Source organism: Athene cunicularia, assembly GCF_003259725.1.
Source record: "Athene cunicularia isolate RWA chromosome 1 unlocalized genomic scaffold, athCun1 chr1_part3, whole genome shotgun sequence".
In the NCBI taxonomy this organism is placed as follows: Eukaryota; Metazoa; Chordata; class Aves; order Strigiformes; family Strigidae; genus Athene; species Athene cunicularia.
In genome coordinates, this window is record NW_020799093.1 from 690,293 (window position 1) to 703,568 (window position 13,276).

At 44.3% G+C, this 13,276-nt stretch overlaps 1 protein-coding gene across 4 annotated transcripts; it reads right to left on the reverse strand.

Moving 5' to 3' along the window:
- Positions 1-5,861: 5,861 nt before the first annotated feature.
- On the reverse strand, positions 5,862-12,567 carry ACP6 (acid phosphatase 6, lysophosphatidic). 4 transcript variants are annotated; one of them, XM_026841249.1, is made up of 9 exons: positions 12,442-12,567; positions 12,218-12,348; positions 11,511-11,590; positions 10,648-10,735; positions 8,953-9,085; positions 8,135-8,235; positions 6,735-6,830; positions 6,369-6,534; positions 5,862-6,041 (listed from the first exon to the last, which is right to left on the reverse strand). In XM_026841249.1, exons 2-9 carry the CDS (start codon positions 12,310-12,312, stop codon positions 5,901-5,903), a joined length of 900 nt encoding a protein of 299 aa, XP_026697050.1. In that variant the 5' UTR covers positions 12,313-12,348; positions 12,442-12,567; the 3' UTR covers positions 5,862-5,900. The 4 variants fall into 4 exon arrangements, with proteins under 4 accessions (XP_026697050.1, XP_026697051.1, XP_026697049.1 ...); XM_026841250.1 differs by having other exon boundaries at positions 6,369-6,439; positions 12,442-12,553; XM_026841248.1 differs by lacking the exon at positions 5,862-6,041 and having other exon boundaries at positions 6,050-6,534; positions 12,442-12,564.
- Positions 12,568-13,276: the final 709 nt, after the last annotated feature.

The following is a 13,276-nucleotide window of genomic DNA, read 5'->3' on the forward strand; positions in this document are numbered from 1 at the left end:
ACAAAACTGAACTGTCTTCTTTATCCGGTCCAGTTGTTTCTGTGTACATCAGACAGCTGGCCAGATGACTGTTTGATCTTTCTTATGATCACAGCCAGTCTAGAGGCCAGGTGGGGTAAACTTTGGCAGCTCCTAAAAGTCCAGTCTGTGTTCAGCTGCGTGTTACTTGCAAGGCACTTCTGTTCACTTAATCCTGAACTTGTTTTTCCTCTGAGTGAGGTCTTATTTCAGAATGCCTTAGGGACAATAGTTAGTCTTTCTTCCTCAATTTGTTGAGGGTCAAGGAATAGATGAATCTTGTTGTCTCCATCACTTCCTCCTGGTGTGTGTTTGCAGCACTACACGGTACGTGGTTTTGAGCTTTCCCTAAGTGGCATCTGCTTGCTGAGTGTTGGAGTCCAATGCTGTGCGGGGCACTGGGGTTGTGTGTCCCCCTGGGGCCTTTGGATTGGGTAGGGTCTCTGACTGCCAGCACTCAGAGGCCAAGATAGTGGGGAACAGATTAACTTAAATAACAAAGGTGAGAGAGAAATCGTCAGTGAGTAGGTTTTTATCAAGGCAACCCTGCTGGGTAAATTGTTGCTTTGCTGCAGTTCTCATTGATCGCTTCCTAATCCCCTGTCTTTCCAAACTTGCCTTTTGAGAGATTTTCAGCAAGAAGGTTTTATGGTTTTGTCTATGAGAAGTGAAAGACTGGATGCGAAAACATGGATCCTTCCAGGAGTGCTGCTCTAGAAGACTAGGATGAGCCAAATGTGGATCTGTAGGGCAGGCTGTGGACTCTGTGGCTGGCTGCTCTCTAGTCCCCCAGCACTGTATAGGGAATGGTAAACTGTTCTTCCGTCCACTTACTGATACTTGAAATTGTTTCAATGAGTAGTTTCCTCAGAGGGCTATTAGTGTGAAACTTTTATGTGGAGAATTAATATCTCCAATATGCTTGTGTGTGATAGTTTTTCAGATTTAACTGTTCCTTAACAAGTGGAAAAAGAATTGCTGTCGGTAGCTGGCTTACCAAAGTTTTACTGCTAGTGTTACAACATGAGTGAAGCTATGCACCATTGGAGGCATGCAAGCCTTGGAGCCTTCTGTTCCCTGCTTCCAAATTCACCTTTGTTCTGTCATGCAGATTTACAATGATTTTGGGTGAGAATTACTCTTTTGACAAAGTGTAGGATGTATGTTGTGGTGCTTCCCTCTTAACAAGACAAGCAGCCTGCCTGAAGCATGGGCTTGTCAAGATTTTAGAAGGAGCTGACAATGACACAGTAAGTGTTATTTCTGTTGAGCGGAGTTACCTCTTCTTTAAATGGTTGCCTTGCACAGGAATTGTCACAGTACAACCTTTTAAGTGTTGCAATTTCTGCTATGCCTCTTGACTGTTTTTACCATGTTCAACAAAGCAAACTTCTTGATCGACACAGAAATAACCTGGAGGGTTTGGTTTTTTTTAATGGTCTTTCTCAGTGCCTCCCATGCCTGTTGAGGTATTCTGAATAGTGAAGGATTTGAGGTGACTGCCACTTATTCTAGAAAAATTAGCATAAGGGGATTCATTGTTTCAAAGATGCTTGATAGTGAAAGGATACATTTTAAAGATGCTGGATAATTAAAGTTTCTTCTTGTTGATCTACCTTAAGATTTTTTCCTACAAAAAATGCAGATGATGTGGATTTTCCTGAGACCACGTAGGTACACTTAACCTCAGTGGCCTTGCCTGTTTTGCACCAGCTGATGGATGAGGGATGCTAATGCCTTAACTGGCTCTGGCTGGAAAAATGACTCAGTAGATGTAGACTGAACTTCTTTTTCTCTGATGCTACTTTTCCCCTTTTTGCTTTGCAAATGAAAAAGCTTTCTAGCTGCCAGCTTTGCAAATTCACCTTGGGATCTGTAAGTCAGGCTCTGTTCTCTCCTGCTTATTTATAATCAATAGTAACTGTGACTCAGCTCTGGTAGTCATGGTGCAGTTGAAGACAGAAAGTGAGGTTGCCATTTTTAGTTTTCTTCCCCTCCCCCCCCTTCTTTCTTTCTTTTTTTTTTTTTTAAACTTTCAAATCATCCTCCTCCACCTTTGTTTGAAAGAATGAAATAGACTTTATTCATACATGCTTGGCTGCTCTTCCTCTCTAGTAACATGGGAGGAAACAGTCTGCTGTTCAAATTATCTCATCCCAGATGGCTGCGCAGCCGGAGTGTGGAGAGACTTAAAAGGTAAACCCAGCAGATGGTGAACTTCTGAAACGCAAAGTAATGCGCCTGCTAAATCAAAAGTTTAAGATATTTGAAATCTGTTTATTTTAAAGCAGTAGACTTTTGCAAACAGGTCATCTGTGAAGTACACTGGCAGTTTTAAGCACCATCCAAATAAACTCAAGCTTTGTACCTGTAGCATGGGCTAGCTAATCTGCCAAAGAACATGAGAAGCAAGTAGCCAGCATTACGAGTTTAGTCCTGACCTCCTAGTAGTATCTAATGGGTAATGTTTCAGAAGACAGATCAGTATGTGGAGATCTCATCTGCATCAGTTTTGGTTGGAATCTGAATGCTAGTGGTGCTTCTGGTACATGTATCCTGACTTGGAGTAGATGTGGGTGCCCAGCTCTTCATGAGGGTGTGAATCCAAAACATGCTCTTAAACTAACTGTTGGAACGCAGCATTTGTTGTGCTCTAGTGCTCTTACACTAACTGCTAGAACGCAGCATTTGTTGTGCTATGACAAATATGGTATTCATGGGGCTTAATTTCAAGGTGCTTGGTGTGCTGACTGTCTGCTATCTTGGTATGCTGGCTGCTATGCTGGTTATCATTCTAGTGGCAGAAAAGGCTACATTTAACTTGTGGTGCTCTTCTGCACTCGCAATGGTGAATGCTTTCCTCATAGAGCCTTGGCAGACAGTTGGCTGAAACCTGTTCCCTATTTTGATATTTCTTGAGGAGAAATGATCCATGTTTGATATAGACCTGTATTTAGTAGAACACACCTCGCTGTATTGATTGGTTGTAATTCTCAACCTAAAAAAGGTAAGTTGTCTTGCATATGTGCTGTGTCATCTTTCCTGTGCAATGACCTCTGGCTCAAAGACTTTTCAGTTTTTAGCCAGTCCACGTAGTTTACAATCTTTTCTGTTAATGCTATTTGTTGTGGTAGATGTGTAACGCATAGCTTTATCATGCTTTTTCTGTTTAAGGTTAAAGTGCATTATCAGGAGTGTTCTTCAGGCCTTAAAAAGACCCAAAAGACCCTGCTAGCTTTATTATGTTGAGTTTATTGACACAAAAAATCCTCTTGTTTTCATTTTGACTTTCAACCAGCAAACCTTTTGTGCTGAGATATGTAGGTCCTCATGATGCATTATGCACTCAGGTTTTAAGCTTACGATTGTTTTTGTTTGAGCCAGAGCATGAGGCAGGAAAGAATAGCGATGGTATTTTGTATAGAATTCTGGAAACTTTAAAAGAGGATGTTTTACACGTTTTATAAATGCCTAAATTTAAGCTGACCTCTTTCCTGCCAATTACCTACTATACTAACATTGTCTTAAATGAAGCATACTATATGAGAATAGGTTTGCGATGCAAAATGAAGTCTTTTAGGTTTAAGTTGACCAACCTGTGTTAACTGCATTGGACTAAAATAGTGAGAGAGGTAGACTAACTTGGGTTAGGAGCTCCAGCTCAAGTTTGAGGGAGCCTGAGGTTGAGTATGTTAGCTGCTCATGTCATCAGTTCTCAACAGCCCAGGAGAAGAAAGTTTTGGATTTCTTTTTCAGTCCCCTGGCTTTTGTCTTTCACAGTTCTTGCAAAGAATTGGCCTATTCGTGTAAATGCACTGCTTCCTTGGGAAACTTGATTTCTGGAAACTTTTATTCCATGTTCTCAGAAATGCCTCAGTTCCTCCTTGCTGTGTTTGCAGTTCAGCACTTCCTACTTACTTCTGTCCTTTGGTCTTAAAACTCTTCCAGTAGTCCTTTTCGGAAACCATTATTTATGCTAGTTGTAGTCAGAAATTTTCTGTCATTCTGTGGGCCAGAACTACCATGGAGTTGCTCAGTGGGATGAGGCCTGTGCATGGCCCAACCACTTCCACACCAGAAGGAAGGGTAAGGCTGGAGCATGGCACACAGGGCACCGCAGAAAACCTGTAAGAGACGATGAAGTAACCTATTTCCAGCAGAGGTTTCTTCCTAGCGACTGCCAAGAAGCTGGCCTGTGTTTGAGTTCTTCTGCTGTTACTAAAATGCATGTTACCCTACCTAGAGCGATATGATTATTTTAATGGTGTGAATGCAGTGCCCCTTAACAATCTTGCATGCACTAGGGCAGGCCGCGCTGCCGAGTTCTGTGGGTCTTGACTGTGTTGCAATTTTTAACCTGGTTACTTGTTAGATTTGCTGGGAAGTGGTCCTAGCTCTTCTTTAGGAGAAAGTATGCGAATTCCCCCTTTTTCTACTGGTATGGCCAAAGCTGCTGATGCTGTTCCCTGATACACTTTTCCCAAGCAGTCCATGTCTCACAAATAACTTGCAATCATATGCCTCATGTTTCCATCACCATTCTCCAAATACTTTATATCGTGCGTAAGAGAGCTTGATTAGAGCAGAACAAACTGTTCTTAAGCAAGAGTAGGCCATTGATTTTTATATAATGGCATTATGTTTTTAGGCTGTATAAAAACTTGGTGGAAAATAACAATGTTTTGTTTGCTTTTTTGACAGCTTCTAATAGCAGTTCAGTGAGACCTCCAGCAATGTATTTAGTATTCAAATTATTCTGTTCACTGTGCGTGGTGTCAACATGTAATTGTGGTGGGGGCAGGCTAATGAAAGAGTAGAGGTAAATCCAGCCCACGCTTCTCAGGGAGAAGGTACTGTAGTGCCTCCAGTTACATACTTGTCAGTGACTTACATTAACATCACTGCAGTCTATTTGCTAAGTGAGAAGGGGTAATGCAGAACCAAAACTGCAGGGCCATTTTAGTAAGCGGACCCCCTATTTTAGCCTTTATATATCCCAAAGAAAGTAGGTCAGGATCCAAGTTCTATTTACTGATTGAAAAATGGGGATTTTAGCAACACAGTGATCCTTAGTACTGGCTTACGGGAAAAAGTGTCATCGTTTCAGCTAGAAGTACTTCTGTTGGCTGTGCTAGTGTATTCCTGTTTCAGCAAGTGCAAACTAGATGCAGTGCTGCCCAGAGCTGAAGTCAATCGCAGCTCCCCAGACTTCCTGGTTTAAAGCACATGAGACGGAGTTCACCAAGAGCGCGTGTTCTTGTACTTGGCCCACTGTGGTTGTTTTGCATATTCACAGCAGGATTTCCCTAATTACAAGAGTGCAGGGAAGAGGTTTGGAGGCTTTCTGTCCCTTTGGGGAGGTTTTGTGTGCACAGAAATGCCCTCAAGAAGATGGGGCAGCTCAATGCTGTGCCATTTGTGAGGTTCATCTGTCTGCAGACCAACCTTCCAACATGACAAAAGAAAGGGAAAGGCACAACGGCTTCTGCAGTTCACCATCCATAAAAGAAATCGTTATGTCAAAGCTCTCAGGTCTGGTAGCACAGATCATTCCACAGTCCCAGCATATGAGGAACAGGTATGTTTTTTCTCATATTCCTGAAGCAGCAGGACAATTTAAAGAGGTCTGTTCTCTCCCTTGCTGTTTCCAGCCTCTCCGTGCTTTTGTGTGGCTATCTCAGAAGTGAACTCGAGCCATTCTGTTACCTAGCTTCTTTCATCTTGCTGTTAACAGTGAAAAGTGACACTGTGCCACCCTGTGTCTGGTAGGAAAAAGTCCCCTCGTCTAAAATACCTTTCGAACAGGGAAGACTAGCAGGAATATAAAGAAAAATACTCAAAGATTGTGACAATAAACTAATTTTAATTTAAGACAACTTAAATCATGAGTCAGTTTGCTGATTCCCCTCCATTTGTGAGCACAGGTTACTGTACTCCTCTGGACTGACTGAGTACTGTGAAAGAACTTGTAGAAATTCTTGAAGTGGGCAGAGGCCTTCTCTGCATCCTTTCACCACTTGCTCCTGCAAAGGCAAAGAGACAAAACCACAAATCACGTGTATTGGCAAAGCCCTTCTGTGCTGATACTGATGCATTCTGTGGCAGGGAAACATGTTAGTTGAGGCAAAGACACAGAGTCAGAGGTTTAAAGCCTTTGCCTAAACTCACGCTAGATCAATAGCCAGCTCAACAGAAAAGATACCTTGGCTATCATGGATGTGCTCTAGGTGTCTTACTCTTAGCTGGCTTGATGGCACAATCAGAGTAAGTCTTGTTTCACAGCTTTGCACGCATGCATGGCAAAACCAAAAGCCCAAGGTCTGTAAGATGGACTTCCCCTGGGATCTTACCTCTCCATGGTAAGACATGCGAACAAACCACTCTCTGGACTGCCGGTGCTGATACAGTTCCAGGGTCACATCTGCAGCATAAGGTGGCCACTTGTGATCAAAGGTGCCCAGTGCCACCAGGAGAGGAACAAGGGTAGTGTCATGAGAAGCATAGAGAATGAGCTTTCTGATAAAAAGGGAAGAAAAAAACCAAACCTAAAACGTTAGCAGTGTTCCTCCATGGATAACCAGTAGCACTCATGCTTTTTCTAGCAGATGAGCACTTACTCTCTTTACCCCACACATTCAACATCTTTCTGAACCAGCTTTTCACACTGACAGCAAGTCAGAATTTATAAAGATTAGAGGAAGAGATCTGCTCTGTACCTGGCCTTTTCAGCTGGAGATGAGGGATCTACTGCTTCTGTAATGTTCTTCTGTAAGGTATAGAAAAGGAGACCAACACACATCTGGAGAACTTCTCTATAAAAGCAGCAGAAATAAATTATTAATCTTTAAACTTTCAAATTAAATAATTTCAAACTTACACCTGGGAACCTGCTTTTCGCTTGCAAATTGATAACATGTACTGAGTGTAGCTAAGAACTATTACATGCAATTCCTGTGGTTACTTTTTTATTTCAGCAGATGCATAGTCACCACAGAGATTCCAATGTGATTGCAGATTGGGAGGGGGGAGGTGTTAACAAGCAGTCTCATGAGGTGTGGCTCACATAAAGGGAAGTCTAGAAACACCTGATGTTCTCTAATGCTGTTTTGTTTCCCTGGTGGTGATTTTTGGATGCACAGTTTTCACCTAGGGAAGATGACTAGCTAAAGGCAAAACAGCGACTGAAGTGGTTGGAATCTTTGGTGGGGAGGGGCAGGATTCAAGGAAGTGGTGGCTATATTTAAAAATTAGGTTTTATCTCTGTATTAGAGGAGATTTTCAGACAACTTCCAGTGTGAAGAAACTTCAATGAATAAATCAGTGGAAATGGAAATGAGTGTGACTGTGGCTCTCCCAGGTGTTGTGGGAGTGGGGGAAATCTGTCTTTCAGTACCCAAGATCTCTAATACAAGTTAAAGAAAAGGCTAAAGGCAACTGCCCTAACAGAAAAGGCAGTCCTATACCACCACCTAAGAGCTGGAGAATATGGCAGCTGTGAATTAATCTGAAAGGAAACTAGCTGCTAGGCTGGCAACGTGGCCACCTTTACAAACAACTGGAGGAGGCAATTAACTGCATGTAGCAGCAGATTCTTTTGCAAGTAGTTACATGTGTGCAAAGCCTGGCATCACCTTTTCCACTAGCACCACCACTTTTCAGCCCAGCTATGCAGGTGCCATTCCTGCAAGGGCAGCCTCATCTGTGCAGCCACAGTGCTCAGTCTGGAAGCATGTCCTATTCTCATCTGCTTTTGCCTTTGATACAGGTTCACTTAACAACTGTGGCAGCTGAGGTGTTTGCTGCCTACCTCCGTAGCTTACTGCTGTTCCTCAGAGGCTAGTCTCTTCATGACTGTCAGCAAAACAGAATGTAAGCTTACATCTTGTCCTCCTCAGTGCAGACTCCTTTATCCTAGCTCACGTTCCTGACTCAAGACACCAGACTTTACACTGAGATGGCTGAAGTACAAACTTCATGAGGGAGCAGTAGCCTCTGTGGGGGGAATGCAGCAGATCAGAAAGGACTTCTGTCTGCCACAGTAAGCTGGTGTAGCTCATCCACCCTGGGTAAGCCTAAGACAACCCCTAAGGTTGGAGGCATGGATAGAGGCAATCACCTTGAACCATACTCCAGAAGGAAAAGCAGCGAGTCAACAGATCGACGCTCAACTGTCTGCTGGAAGTTCTTCAGCACAGGGCAGCTTGGCAAATTGTGCACCTGGAAGGAGAAGATGTAGCACAACAACAGGGTTTGACCCTTTCTGAACCCAGCCTGAAGACACATGGATGACTGTCCACAGAAGACAGCTGTTCCTGTCACAGCATTTGTACAATGGTATTCAGGTGAGGAGTTCGAGGATGGTTTTAAACATACAGACTTGCTCTGTGTACCAAAAGGATAGATGTTTGTTCGTGGGGATATATTTCTGTGTGAAGGGAGTGTAACGCCTTGAGCTATTCAACCAACTGCCAGACCAATTACCATTAGCTCCAGCAAAAAAGAGCTACTAACTGGGGTATAAATATGCTCAGCTTCCTTCCAGTAGCACATGCAGTCTGGCTCACGGGTAGTATGCTGGAACCAGGATTAAGATGACTCTGTTAGGTGCTGACTGCCAAAAAAGGGAAATCACTCTAATGGGGTAAGCAAGGCCCAACTGCTCCCTTAGCTCTACTTCACTACACTTGAAAGAGATATTGGATTTCAACATAAGCACATAAATACTGGAGATGAGTCTTTATCCATCCTAGAGCAAGGCTGTCTCCACATCTTGCTTTTTAAGACCATGCTATTTCTATAAACTTTATGGATTGCATAGAAAGGTACTGGGGTACCCACTGGTATCAGTGGGTGTTGGCACTCTCTGGTTTCCTCCATATGCATGGTAAATGGATGTTTCTTTCTGTGACAGTGCAACAGAACTGCTCAGCTCACCTGCTCAGCAAGAATGTTATCAAGGAGGAGAAAAAAATCCACAGGCTTATCACCATCAATGCCCATCTTCTCCTTAATTGTTTTCAAGTCATCAGAGATACCTGGCTGTTGCAGAGCATTCTTCAATTTATGCCTGTCAGGAAATTAAGAAAGCAAAACAAAAACTTTTCATACACCAGACTTCCTAGTTTTTTTTTATGACCCCAGCCCACTGGAGTTGTCTCACATCAGTGAGGGGTAGAATAGAAGCACTACACGATACTGAGGGATTCCTGACACTGGGAGTCTAAGTTGCAGAACGGACAGACACTGTGTCTAGATGTCAACGATCAGAGCTGACTATCTGTTCTCACAAAGACAAGGGAAAAAATTAAGATGAGATGTGAACACCTCGGAAGTGGTTCCCATAAGCAAGGACTGTGTATCAGTTAACAGATCTGGTCATACTGGAACAGTGCAAGTCTCTGTCTTCAGGGAGTAGCCTTTATCTGCCTGTGAAAGAAGAAAGGGTAGAAGCTTTGAACTGATTGCTGTATGGTGTGGGAAAAGGGAAACACCTAGATACTCACTTGTAGCTAAAATTCACCTCTCACTTTGTTAGAAGCCATTTGCCTCTTCACAGTTTTTAAATTTCATTTTTAAAAGTTTAGCTGAGAATAAACATGCTGGCCATGTGCTTCAAGCACAGTATGTTGCATAGGCTTTGTTTTCTCTGACCCTGATCTGTTGAGGAGGAGGGGGGAAGAGTTTTAAGTTTGCTTTTTAGTTTTTTTAGGAACAGCTCTAGTTTCTGTTTGAAATCAAATGTGCTAGATGTTCTGGCATAGGTAGCCTGTAAGCTGAGGCAATGCTTCTTACTGCAGCTTAAACCACCTTGACGTGGTCACAGTGTGCTCAGTTGGTGGGCTGGCAGGGACTGGAAGAGCTTGCAGTTTACTTGGTTTTGGACAGTTGCTGTTACTAGAGGAGGCTGAATGGACTGCTTCTATGGGCTGTTGCCTCACCACTGCCAAAACCACCTTTTGCCTGAAGAGTCAAGCTATATAATGAGCTTTCGTAAGTGAATTCTGACAACTCTTGAATTTTGGATAAAAACATGCTAATGTATAACCTAACCCAAGTATATAATACATTTGCCTCTCTTGTTGAGTTTCCACCCCATGCCCAACCTGGCATTTAGAGTACTTGACTCTGCAAACATGAGTGTTCTTTCAATGCAGGATGTTCCTTATTTTACTTCATTAGTCTTTGTTAAATGTGTCAAGGCTGAGTTTATTTCAGTTTCTTCAAGGTATAAATGCGACAGGAATGTTGTAATAACCCCCAAACCAGAAGTTGAATATAAAAAGGAGGCCCAGTATGTTTATACTTGAAAGGCTTGTTAAGGGATGTAGATGACATTAATTCTGCCCTGCAGCAATGCTGCACATTAGCTGGTAATGAGTGTTTGCTAGACACAGACTAAATTAAATTGGTCTTTCAAGAAAAAGGTCTTTTTTTTTTTCTTCTGCTGCCACTGCTTGGTATATGACTCCCCTCACTGAGTATTTTATACAACTAGCTAACCATTCCCAAAGAACAGTAAGTGGCAGAGGAAGAAATTGGGAAATGGGAAGAAAATGTGCTGTTTTGAGATTATTACTGCTGAAATGAAACAGCAGTGAAATCATATGGGGAGGTATGGCTGGCAATTACCTGCTCAAGCACTTCAGGCGCTGGCAGTTGTGGTAATTGGGGTAGAGCATTTCAGAGCTTGCTTCATCAGTGACAATGACAACAGATCCTGTGGAACAAGAAGGAAGCTTATGTGATCACTAGTGCATCTGCTGTCTTTAGACTGCTTTAATGACTCCCACGGTCTTTTTGCTCAAGTCTGTCGTTGTCAACTATCAATTCCCCCTGACCTATCACCTGCAAGCCCCTGTGCTTGTTTCTGTGCACACAGTGTTAAATTCCACCAGGATGTCTGCTGCACACCTTGTAAAACTTTTCTAGTTGTGTGTTCATTTTTTCTAGCGTTTGTACGTGCCAGAAGTCAGTTTTTGTGTCATGATATGTGAGGACCTCTCTGGTAAGTCACTTCTACTCTTTGTTCCTGAAACTGAATACAGAGGGAGCGGAGGTGAGATCATCAAGACCCAGAGTGTATTTCTAGAACATACAAACAGTTGTTGCAAATTTGGGAAGGATCTTGGCTGAGCTACTTAGGTTTCTCTGAGAAACATTTTTCACACATGCATCTCATGAATGTTGGACCTGGAACTTTTTGCCCTCTTAATTCTGCAGCGGGTTAATGCTAACCTCCTCAGTAGGTCTGAAATTGCAGCATTCATGGCAACAGATCCAAGCTGAGCACCAGCAGAAAGCTACACAAAGAGAGGGAGCAAGTGGCAAATTGATAAAGAGCATACAGAACCAGGAGAGTATGGGGAAGAGGGCCAGGTGCAAAGAACCAGGGAAGAAGTAACAACCAGGAGTTAGAGAGAGTTGGGATCTGCAAGGTGTGTGCCTCTAGGGAAAATGAGAAAGGAAGGGCACTGGTCAGAAGACTCCCCAACCTTCTTTCTGCTGTTGGTACAGCCCAGCTAGCAGGCACCGTGTGGACTCCAGATTCCGGAAAATATTAGTGGAACGGATGCTGAAAGAGAGAAAGTAATTTGTGAGGCAGCACTTTCTCCTTCATGCTGGATGTGGCTGCAGCTGAGGAAGACTTGCTGGAACTGAGGGTTCTGCTTTCGTTGTGGCTTTGGAAACCTGTGGAGGGATTCATCTTGCCTCACTATAGCTATCTTAAATAGACACCCATATCTGAACTGCCCTTTAACTTCCCTTCAGAGACAGTGGAGTTAATGAATTGGCCCTTCTCTGGTGTAATTTTTATCGCATCCTAAACCAGACCTTCCCAGCATTACTGATGTGAGCAGCAGGGGTGTGCTTCATCTCACTAAATTTTAGCTATTTCATCTACAGCGAGTTAAAACCGTACTCCAGAAATGCCTGTTCCTTTTTACTCATGGCAAAGATACATAATCCTGCTGTCAACAGCTAAGCCTAGGTGAATGAATCTGTCCCTGGCATCCTGCTCAGGACTGCTGGGCAACTGGATGCTTTGTGTCACCAGAGTTCTAGGGCTGGGCTCTGCAGCCTGAACAAAGATGAAGGCCCAGGGGCCAGCCAGTCTGCTACAGGGTGGAGAAGGGTAGCATGGAGCTATGTGTTAGGAGGGAGGAAGCAAGGGAAAGTCCAGGAGGGAGCTGAGACTCACAAGACCTCAGTAGGCTTAAACGTTGGTGAGAGAAAGTTAGCTTCTTCCACATAGCTTCTCCTCAGCCTTTCCCCCAGGGCAAACATCTGCAGCATCCCTACTGTTGTCAGCTGTCCTGCAATTGCACCACCCTAAGTGCAAAGAAAAAGAAGGGTCTCCAGTGGAATAGGGAAGTAAACAAGTCTACAGAGGGAACACGAAACCACCATGAAATACAGCCTCACCTTGAATGTGGTCTTTTTGTATTGCTCGTCATAGGGCGAGGGAGGTTGAGGCCCTCCATTTAGGGCAGTCACCGTGTAATCAAACTTAGTCTGAGCAGGTACATCTAAAAGGGAGGAGTCCCATTCCACCTGTTTCAAAACAAACAAACAATTCTTCAGTGGAAAACGTGGACTTTCAAGAGCACTACACCAATGCTGGGCTGTTACTGTATGCTGCCTTGCCAAAACCACAACACGGAGCGAAGGAGAACTGATCGTTTCATACAGCACCCACAGAAACGGCAGCAGTGCTGCGTCTCGGATCTGCTGCTGTGCCGTGCATCATGCACAGAGGATGTGCGTGAAAAGCAGTACCTGCCTTCCTCCCCTTACAGGGGAAGACTCTAGGAAACCTCAGTTGCGGCTCTTTGTCTCACGCTGAACTGCTTCTTCAGCAAGCCACCAGAACGAGCATCTGCCCGCCCAAGCGGCTGCCTTCTCAGGGCTGGGGGCAGCGACTCGGAGGCAAGGAAGCGCCCGTTGTTCCCGCGGATCAGCTGTACCGGGCGGTGCTGCGGGGAGCGGCTCGGTGCTGGGCCTTAGCGACGACAGCCCCGCGGGGCAGCGGCAACTCGTGTTACCGCCGCCGCGCCGGGCCGCCCATCCCCGGGGCCTCCCTCCCTCTGCCATCACCGTCCCACCAACAGGCCCTGGGACCACGCCGGCGCCGTCCCACTTTTAACTCCCAAATCCCCTTCCTTCCCCAAATTTACTCTCGGTAGGAAGGGGGGGAAAAAAAACCCCAAACGTTTACGGGCTGAGGGGAGCACGGCAGTAGCTGAGCCGCGCCCCGGCC

What these genes read in the sequence shown, in the direction of transcription:
- ACP6 (XM_026841248.1), bottom strand. Translation starts at nt 12,312, where the DNA reads ATGCTGCAGATGTTTGCCCTGGGGGAAAGGCTGAGGAGAAGCTATGTG. An exon ending in CTTCTGGAGTATGGTTCAAG is followed by an intron (nt 6,831 to 8,134) that starts GTGATTGCCTCT and finishes CTGCTTTTATAG; the next exon opens with AGAAGTTCTCCAGATGTGTG. An exon ending in TCTCCAGCTGAAAAGGCCAG is followed by an intron (nt 6,535 to 6,734) that starts GTACAGAGCAGA and finishes CCTTTTTATCAG; the next exon opens with AAAGCTCATTCTCTATGCTT.